Below are 10,563 nucleotides of genomic sequence, written 5' to 3'. Positions count from 1 at the left end.
TATTACCCGAGTCCTTTAACAACAATAAAAAGGTTTTCCCTCAAAAACGATAAAATGGTCTTTCATTTGCCAGACCTGACACGTCACAGCGCAGGCCACGTGATCAGCGGAGAGCAGTCACGTGGTGCCGGAAATAAAGTGCGCAACTGTTTACCGAGAGGATCGTCAGTGAGTGATCGCACATTAATAACACACTCCTTTATTAAATACCATCGCGCTGAAGTGAACATCTGCTTTAGTTGAGTCCTGATCAGCGGGAGAACATGACGCTGAACCAAAACCATCACCCGAACGGAGGAGTGCTGATCCAAGCCGGAGAGAGGTACACACACACACACACACACACACACACACACACAACAACAACAACACATAATCACTGTAACACACACACATCATACCCGCTGATCCAGGCCGGAAAGAGGTACACACACAACACACAACAACAACACATAATCACTGGAACAACACACACATCATACCCGCTGATCCAGGCCGGAGAGAGGTACACAACACACACACAACAACACCACATAATCACAGTAACACACACACATCATGCCCGCTGATATAACGCACGCGCGTGTTGTTGTTCTATTTGAAGTGTTGTTTTTATTGTGAGCGAATCTGATGGACACTGTTATCATGTACAGATCCGCTGATCCTTATGAGACACTCATCATATCATAATCTCTATTAGTTTGACAAATAACCATGTTTATTCAGATCTATAATGTCATGAATCATAATAGGTTTAAGTTGACCACACTGATAATGACCCGTCACCGTTAAAGGGGTCAGTGTGATTTAAGATCATCATCATCATCATCATCATCAGTGTGGTGATGTCTGCCGGAACTGTAGTAACAGTGTTTGCTCATGTCTGTTGAGAAACTGCGGCCGTTCTGTGTGCTTGAGTTCCCATTGTGACCTCACTTCCTGTTTTCCTCCTGGTCTTTCAGCATCTTACGAGAATGTAAGAATTGTGACCTCACTTCCTGTTTTCCTCCTGGTCTTTCAGCATCTTACGAGAATGTAAGAATTGTGACCTCACTTCCTGTTTTCCTCCTGGTCTTTCAGCATCTTACGAGAATGTAAGAACGTCGAGCTGTCCTTCAGTGACATCACACCCAAGAACGACCTGTTCAAGGGGACCAAGAAGGGCTCCGTCTTCCTCACGCAGTACAGGGTAACTATAACCCAGCCAAACACACGCTAACTGACCCAAGCACAGGCTAATGTGTGTGTGTGTGTGTGTGTGTGTGTGTGTCAGATGGTGTTTGTGAGCGGCGTGATGAAAGACAAGTTCTGCTCCTTCATGTTCCCGTATTACCTGATGAAGAACTGCAGCATTGAACAGCCAGTGTTCGCCGCCAACTACATCCAGGGTCTGATCAAAGCCGAGGCGGGAGGTAGAGTGCTTTACCCAGCATGCACCTGCACTGAGTCTGTGTGTGTGTTCTTATAGTGCTGTGTTCACGTGTGTGTGTTCACGTGTGTGTGTGTCTCAGGCGGCTGGGAAGGCCAGGCCAACTTTAAGATGTGTTTCCCCAGCGGAGGAGCCATCGAGCTGGGACAGCAGCTCTTCAAACTGGCCACCAACGGTATGTCTGATTAGTTTGGATGCTTAAACGGTCTTGTGTTTTACAAATAAACACATATATGTTAATATATTTATGAATGAATGTGTGTGTGTGTTGGTTAGCGTCTCGAGCTCCTCCGGCTCAGAACGGATCGGCCGCAGGGATGAACGGATACGCCAGTCCAGCCATGCCTCAGCCGTACCCATATCCCAGCATGCCTCAGGCTGCGTACAGCCCATACCCATACGCCCCCACTGCTGCAGGTACCACACACACACACACACACACACACACACACACACACTCAGCTGATGAACGCTACAGTACTGATAAACTGTGTTGTTGAACAGGTGTGTATCCCAGCGCTCCCATGTACATGGCTCCGCCTCCTCCGTATCCCGGACCCCCACAGGACTGGTGTCCTCCTCCAGGTACACACACACACACACACACAGTATATTGGGTCTTTAGTCACATGATCTGACCTCTGTCTGTCGTTTCACAGTCGCTCCAGGAAATGCCAAAGCAGCAGAAGCGGCCAGCAGCGCATTTTACAATCCCAGCAACCCTCACAGCGTCTACATGCCCATGGTGAGACACACACACACACACTCTTGCAAGGTTCCTGGCTGACCTTGGAGTTATGGATGACGAACCCAGCTGAATGGTGAAGTTGTGGTGTAGTGTTGGCCGGGACCACAAGTAGCTCGGTCTTCACAAGGTTTAGTTGGAGGTAGTGGCCAGAGATGTCTGTCAGACAGGCTCAGATCGAGCAGCTCCCGTCAGATCCTCTGGCTGCAATGAGAGGTAGACTTGTAGTCAAGACCGGCTAAACCGAGACCAAGACACTACCAAGACCAGAGGGTATCGAGACCAAGACCGAGGTCCGAGACCAAGTCGAGACCGGAGGGGGGAAAACAGACTAGTGTTGAAGCTAAGCAATAACCTGTATGAATTCAAGAACAGCAGCATATAGGGTTCAGCTGCAGTTTACATTCAATACATATTACTTCAACTACACAGGCAGAACAACACAGAAACAGACCATGTCATGTGTGTGTGACTGTGAGCTCACTGTAAATGTTTTTGCAGACTGGGTGAGATCAACTACATGACGGCTGTTACTGCCCTATTAGAGGATTGAGACTCCCTTAACTTTTGTGTACTGTTGAGGACTGACATGACTGGTACTGGTTCATCTGACAAAACATCAAACACCATCTTGCTCCTCCAACAACTGTCTAAGAATGAGAAATATGTAACCAATTGAAATTATACTTAATGTGTAGATGAAATCGTAACATCAAATTAAAGATACACAAATATAAACTTGGATTAGGCCTAATGTTTAGTCAACACAACGGAGATATGCAGTTGATATTTAAGACCATTTATTTAGTCTAAAACCATATTAAATACAATAGGCCTACTGTAATTAAACAACACACACACACACACACACACACACACACACACATCGTGCGCTCAAAGTCATCTGTCAGTTGTGCAGTTACCCAAAATCTCCTGAATGAAGTTAAAACCCATCATGTCACTGCTACAGTATGTGGTTTTTAAATCAAGTGATCAAAGTGCTCGTTGCCGGCGCTGCGATCAGTGGCATGGATACAGTGTTTTCTCGTGTGGCACACGCCGCACTGTCTTCACTCGGACGCGCGCTTCAATCCGTTGTGGATATTCTCTATTCGTTCTGGTGAAATCACAAAACATAATGCACACAAACGTGTCCGTGCTTGATATACAACCACTGATGAATATAATCGGTTTTGATGAGAGAAAAAAACTACGAGAAAGAAAAAAATTATACGAGTGTGGATTCGAACCCAGAACCTCTGACACGGTTGGCGAAAGATCTACCACTGGACCATTAAGATATACATTGATCAAAGAGGCGAAACAGTGGTGTCACAAAAAAATACATGCATTTGAAGGGCGCGAACGTTAATTGTGTCGTCGTGGATATTGTAGTATTGTATTGCTAAATCCCCCGACCACTATGTCGGTCTGAGACAGCGAGACCTAGACAAGACTAGACAGTGGCGCCTCCAGAAATTTTTCATAGGGGTGGCCAGATGGGGCCACTTAAAATCTTGGGGTGGCACACCAAAACAATAAACCATAATTTCAGAATTTTATTCTACTGTTGTAGTAAACCGGCCTGAAGAAAACTATCAGAAAGACTTAAGGAAACTCCTACTGATATACTTTGGTTTATTGTGTTATATTTAACGGACCGTGCATCACGTTGCATGAATTTCTTAAATGAAATAAACAGAGTGCACAAGCAGGTTAATACATACACACACTCCATTTCATCATTGCAAATAACACATATGACTCGACTGACAGAACTAGGAACTAACAGACACATAAAGTAAACTTGTGTGTAGTTTACAAAGTCCAACCTTACACTTGAAAACAATCTAAACTCTGTTTTTATGACGCAGCTCTTACTGATGCGACTTACCAGCAGCGAGAGACGTGAGACTCTGCTGGTGGTGACGTAGCTCCGCCCGCAATATCACGCACACAAATGCGAGTGATGCAACAGCCAATGTCGAGTTTTCCCAATTAATGCATGAATTTAACAGCATTATTTAAACTCCGTTACACATATACATGCACCAGCTAACGACGTTAGCTAGGTAACTCTTGTCAAAACATGTCAAAGACGCGTCAAAAAGCTGTTGTAACAGTATACTGTAACCATTTGGCACTTAAAAAGCACGTCACGACTAGGGGTGTAACGGTACGTGTATTCGTACCGAACCGTTTCGGTACAGGGCTTTCGGTTCGGTGCACGTGTGTACCGAATGACTGAATGCAATATTTTGTGTGCGGAACATAGGTACATTTTCGTGTTTCCACACGAACATATTAAGTGGCGGAAGTCTCCGCGTTCAGCGCAAATCCCGCCCTGCAGCTGATTCTAAAGTTTTACCAGTGTTTTACCCGTCGTCACTGTAACCTAAACCAATGAAATAGACTGCAGGGCGAAAAAAAGCTTTTCCGCTCTGCGTGCGCCGCCGCACTCTCCGTTCCGTGTGTGTGTGTGTGTGTGTGTGTGTGTGTGTGTCGGCCCGCTGCGCTCTCTGCTCAATGTTCGAGTCCGTGTTTGCGCTGCGCGTTCTGCTCTGTCGTTAACGGCCCAAACACTCCAATCATGTACCGATCACGCACTGGAAAAGCAAAGTCCGCTCAAATAAGGTGAAATTTCTCAGTAGTACACTTCTATTTGCTGAGCTGGTATAGTTATATATATTTGAGGAATTGCAATTTATAACAGCAAATTGTGCAATTAATTAGTTCATTTTTTTATCGATTCCCAGCCTTAATTTTTAAATATGAGCAGGCCTACAAGCTGGGATTGGTAATGCTGCACTGTAATCATAGTTATTTATTTATATTTTTCATTATATTTTATTATGTGATATTGGTTTGAGACTGAGAGTATTTTATTTAGTGGAGAACTTTGCAGCAGTATTTTATTTCTTATTCTTTTTTTATTTTCTATACATGTTATTATATTTTATTAAAAAGTGTTTAAAAAAGTGTAAACAAACTGTTAAAAAAAAGTTTATAGTAATAAACAACCTGCAGTTTAATGTTTGCATTTCTTTCCCTTACTGTACCGAAAATAAACCGAACCGTGACTTTAAAACCGAGGTACGTACCGAACCGTGATTTTTGTGTACCGTTACACCCCTAGTCACGACACATAATTCCCCGTCTTCTTTTACTAAAGAATATTTTTTACTTATTTACTTACTGGTAGTCTTCTTTTACTACCAGTTGTTTCTTTTGTTCTTTCTTACTTACTTGTTGACCGACGGGCACGCGCTGAGCTGTTGCTGTCTGAGCGCGCAACAGCGGCATGTACGGAGGGGCGGGGCGGGCTACTGTGTGCGATCGAAGGTCTAGAGCGGCTTGCCTGCCTGGCTGTGCATTAGGGATGAAATGCATAACTGATGCTACTAAAATTTATACTGGCCAGTGGGGTGGCCAGTGGGGTGGCCAGGAGTCGGCCAAGGGTGGCCACGGCCACCCCTGGCCACCCCCTGGTGGCGCCACTGAGACCGAGAGGTCCGAGACCAAGACAAGACCAAGACCAAAGACAGTCAAGGCCGTGACGAGACCACGTAAAAGTGGTCTCGAGACCGGTCTCGAGACATACATCACTAATGAGAGGCAGAGGTGTGTGTCATCAGCATAGCAGTGATGGGATAAACCATGTTTATCGGTGTTCAAGCGGTCCCAACACTGAGCCCTGAGGCACTCCAGTAGCTAGATGATAGCAGTGATGGGAAAAACCATGTTTCTGAATGACAGATGCTAGTGATGACATGTAGATGGAAAAGAGAAGCGGTCCCAGCACTGAGCCCTGAGGCACTCCAGGAGCTAGATGATAGCAGTGATGGGATAAACCATGTTTCTGAATGACAGATCTAGTGATCACATGTAGATGGAGAAGAGAAGCGGTCCCAGCACTGAGCCCTGAGGCACTCCAGGAGCTAGATGATAGCAGTGATGGGAAAAACCATATTTCTGAATGACAGATGCTAGTGATGAGATGTAGATGGAAAAGATAAGCGGTCCCAGCACTGAGCCCTGAGGCACTCCAGTAGCTAGATGATAGCAGTGATGGATAAACCATGTTTCTGAATGACAGATGCTAGTGATGACATGTAGATGGAGTAGAGAAGCGGTCCCAGCACTGAGCCCTGAGGCACTCCAGGAGCTAGATGATAGCAGTGATGGATAAACCATGTTTCTGAATGACAGATGCTAGTGATGACATGTAGATGGAGTAGAGAAGCGGTCCCAGCACTGAGCCCTGAGGTACTCCAGTAGCTAGATGATAGCAGTGATGGGATAAACCATGTTTCTGAATGACAGATGCTAGTGATGACATGTAGATGGAGAAGAGAAGCGGTCCCAGGACTGAGCCCTGAGGCACTCCAGTAGCTAGATGATAACAGTGATGGGAAAAAACATGTTTCTGAATGACAGATCTAGTGATGACATGTAGATGGAGAAGAGAAGCGGTCCCAGCCCTGAGGTACTCCAGTAGCTAGATGATAGCAGTGATGGGAAAAACCATGTTTCTGAATGACAGATCCCAGTGATGACATGTAGATGGAGAAGAGAAGCGGTCCCAGCACTGAGCCCTGAGGCCCTCCAGGAGCTAGATGATAGCAGTGATGGGAAAAAACATGTTTCTGAATGACAGACACTAGTGATGACATGTAGATGGAGAAGAGAAGCGGTCCCAGCACTGAGCCCTGAGGCCCTCCAGTAGCTAGATGATATAATAGTGTCCTCAAGTTAGTTTACAGTAACACATCTAACTCCTCTAAGACGTTACCCAGTTGACCTAGGGGACGATAGACCAACTACAAGGTGGATTTTAATAGGGTGAGTAATAGTAATTGCGTGAGATTCAAATGAACTGTTGCCAGTTAGAGATGGTCCAGGATCGAATTTCCATTTTTTAGAGATAAGCAGACTAGTACCTCCACCTCTCCCAGTTGGGCGAGTGGTGTAGGGAAGTGGAGTGAGTGGAGAGGGCAGCAGGAGCGGCGGTGTCCTCGGGTCTGACCAGGTCTCAGTCAGGGCCATGAGACAGAGACCTGGATGAGGAGCAATAGATGAAATAAAGTCTGCTTTGGTGAGTCAATTAAAACGATTCCTCATGTGTTGTTCATCAGGATCAGCCGCCTCCGTATTATCCTCCTGAGAATCCCGACAAGAAGAACATGTGAACGGACTGGATCACGGACCGGACCACGGACTGATCCCAGCGACTCGTTTCCATCTGACAGTTTTCATCTGATTCTGATGATAAAAGCAGCAGTTTTCATAGATGCACTCTGACTTTAATATTTAATCAGCGAGAGTGAAATTAACACCTGTATTTCTTCCTGCTCAGTTTCTAATCGTGTGTGTGTGTGTGTGTGTGTGTGTGTGTGTGTGTGTGTGTGTGTGTGTGTGTGTGTGTGTGTGTGTGTGTGTTTCTCTGGATGATTCTGTAAATTCCTTTTGATAATGTAATTAAAATACTCACAGATCGTAGAGTAGGTGACAGCTGATCTGGTGTGTGTGTGTGTGTGCGAGTGATGTAGACGGAGGAATAAAACCCCTATATTCTCTCGGTGTTCTAGTGTTTCTGTTCAGACAAACACACTGCGGATCATGTTTTATGTCACAGCTCTTCACAACGCAATACATGACACAAGCGACGGTGTAAGAAAATTCGTTGTTTTAAGCAAAAGTAAAAGCCTGACAACACTAAATGTTCAGGTTTCTGATAATATAATTCACATATTAAAGTGTGGCAATAACATAAATGTAACAATTATATTAATACTAATTATAAAAATACTAACAGAGTTGCTTGATGCAAGTTGGTCTAATTTTTTTATGGTTTGTTTATGTGTCAGAATATATGATCATGTAACATAGGCTATAGGCTTATTTATAAATTAATAAAAATGTTAGTAAATGGACTTAAACTTCCAGAAACCTGTAGAGTAGTGTTCTGTGTTGAAACATTCAGCAAACTGAAGCGTTCACGTGACTGGAGAGAGAGTGAGGCTTCGTGATCACGTGTTCCTCTGAGAGCAATCGCTAGAAGCGTAGATGTGGAGAGTGATTAGAGCTGCAGCTAACCATTGTTTTGATCATCGATTAGTTGGACGATTATTTCTTCGATTAAGAAGCTCAATTTTCTTTTCTTTTTATTGACAAAACACTATTCCACGACGTGGCCAAAGCTGTCCTTCAAACAAATGTGCCAACTGAATGCTATGAAAACATAGTGAATATATATCTATGCTATGTCAAGTCAAGTCATCTTCATTTATATAGCGCTTGTAACAATGTAGATTGTTTCAAAGCGGCTTTACAGAGATAAACGGATAATTTAAGGTAACAGATTTTTTGACAAACGTGATTTATCGTTTACACTATATATTTTTACATTAAGCACCAACACTTCAAAATAATTATATTTACAACTAGATTTCTTAGTGGTTTTGAAAATATTACTATAAATTACAGCAACACCTCCTCCTTTGCGTTTCAGACGAGGTTCATGTTTATAACCGTAATCTTGTGGGGTTGACTCATTTAAAGCAATGTAATCGTTTGGTTTTAGCCAGGTTTCTGTTAAACAAGTCAACACATACAAATACCAATACAATAAGAAACATAGTAATACAAATTCTAAGAATAAAATATAAAACATTTAAATAGTATAAAAGTAGGGTCACAGTTGGGTTTAGTCCGAATAAACATTTACAGATTATGAACATATTTACAGTATTTTGAGTAGTATGAATAAATATAATAATATAATGCCTTGGGAGGTATGTTAAGTGTTCAGTAGGGAAATGGCCTGTGGAAAGAAACTGTTCCTGTGCCGTGATGTTCTTGTGGCCAGGGATCTGTGTCGCCGTCTTGACGGTAACAGTTCAAACAGCTGGTGTCCAGGTGAGTGGTAACGGTCCAGGTAACAGGTGGTGTCCAGGGTGAGTGGAGTCTGTGATGATTTCACCTGCTCTCTTCCTCATTATGGACGAGTGCAGGTCCTGGAGGGTTGGCAGCGGGGCACCAATAATCCTCTCTGCAGTCCGGACTGTCCGTTGTAGTCTGTTGATGTCTGATTTGGTAGCTGAACCAAACCAGACAGTGATGGAAGTGCTTAAAACAGACTCGATGACGGCTGAGTAGAACTGGATCAGCAGCTCCGGTGGCAGATTGAACTTCCTCAGCTGGCGAAGGAAGTACAGTCTCTGCTGGGACTTTTTCACAATGGAGTCAATGTGATTGTCCCACTTCAGGTCCTGAGAGATGGTAGTGCCCAGGAACCTGAATGACTCCACTGCTTCCACAGTGCTGTTCATGATGGTGAGAGGGGGGAGTGCCGAAGTATAATGCAGTCCCATGTTGACTGCATCATCCACAGACCTGTTTGCTCAGTAAGCAAACTGAAAGGGATCCAGCAGGGGTCCAGTGATGTCCTTCAGGTAGGCCAACACCAGTCTTTCAAACGACTCCATGACCACAGACGTGAGAGCGACAGGTCTGTAGTCATTAAGTCCAGTGGTTTTGGGTTTTTTGGGGACGGGAATGATAGTAGAGCGTTTGAAGCAGCAGGGAATTTGGTTTGTGTGATGATTTGTCTGTCCTCTAGGGGGCGGCAGCATTCTTGTTCTATTAGGAACTGATTTCCTGTGACGTGTGTGAATGAGGTCTGTAAGAACATAGACATGTATAGAAAGGCTAGATGGCTCAAGGCGGAGTCAGCTGTGTCGTCACTTGGCGGCCATCTTAGGTCAGGAGACTGCGCTGCTGCTCCCTGCTGCTGTGGACGGAAGGTGAGTGACATACGCCAACTAAAATGCTCGCAACTTGCTGAATTCTTGACGGATTTACAAACGGTTTGGTTTATTACAACCCTTATTAACGTGGCTATGATTTGTGCTTATGCCGATGTTTAAATTGTAGCTTCACGTTTTGTGGCATCCCTGACGTTTATGACACACCAAGCCATTTGAAAATCGGTTGAAAATTGAGCAAAATATAGTTATTTCAGCACTACATGCACAATAGACTTTAATATTATAACTGGACGAGCGGTCCTGTCCTAAGATGGCCGCTGTGTGACGTCGTCGGGTCCCATTGGCTCTCAGCGCCGGTAAGCCATCTAGCCTTTCTATACATGTCTATGTGTAAGAAGCCTTGTGTGCGCTCTCTCAAGAAGATCTGGAGTAGAAACGGTGGATTATGAGGCATTCCCACCGGACTCCAGTATTGTGTGTGCACTTTAGTATTGACTTGGTCTAGCAAGAGAATCTGAAATGAAAGTCGCATTTATTGAGCGGTGTTTTTCCTTCAGCAATGTTGCCTTTGACTTGCTTACTGGGGAAATATGCAAATGCACTGTTCACGAATTTCAATT

The 10,563-nt window shown here is 44.3% G+C and overlaps 1 protein-coding gene across 2 annotated transcripts; it reads left to right on the top strand.

Moving 5' to 3' along the window:
• Positions 1-65: 65 nt before the first annotated feature.
• On the top strand, positions 66-7,750 carry wbp2nl (WBP2 N-terminal like). Of its 2 annotated transcripts, none has more exons than XM_079626639.1 (8): positions 66-322; positions 1,081-1,189; positions 1,274-1,412; positions 1,512-1,604; positions 1,706-1,846; positions 1,934-2,014; positions 2,089-2,174; positions 7,310-7,750. In XM_079626639.1, the coding sequence occupies exons 1-8, from the start codon at positions 264-266 to the stop codon at positions 7,361-7,363; spliced, it is 762 nt and encodes a 253-aa protein (XP_079482765.1). In that variant the 5' UTR covers positions 66-263; the 3' UTR covers positions 7,364-7,750. The 2 variants fall into 2 exon arrangements, with proteins under 2 accessions (XP_079482765.1, XP_079482766.1); XM_079626640.1 differs by having other exon boundaries at positions 115-322; positions 1,934-2,009; positions 2,087-2,174.
• Positions 7,751-10,563: the final 2,813 nt, after the last annotated feature.

Source organism: Phoxinus phoxinus (genome assembly GCF_949152265.1).
Source record: "Phoxinus phoxinus genome assembly, chromosome: 1".
Taxonomy (NCBI): domain Eukaryota; kingdom Metazoa; phylum Chordata; class Actinopteri; order Cypriniformes; family Leuciscidae; genus Phoxinus; species Phoxinus phoxinus.
Note: the sequence above shows the minus strand (reverse complement) of the source record. Positions and strands in the feature narration are given on the sequence as shown.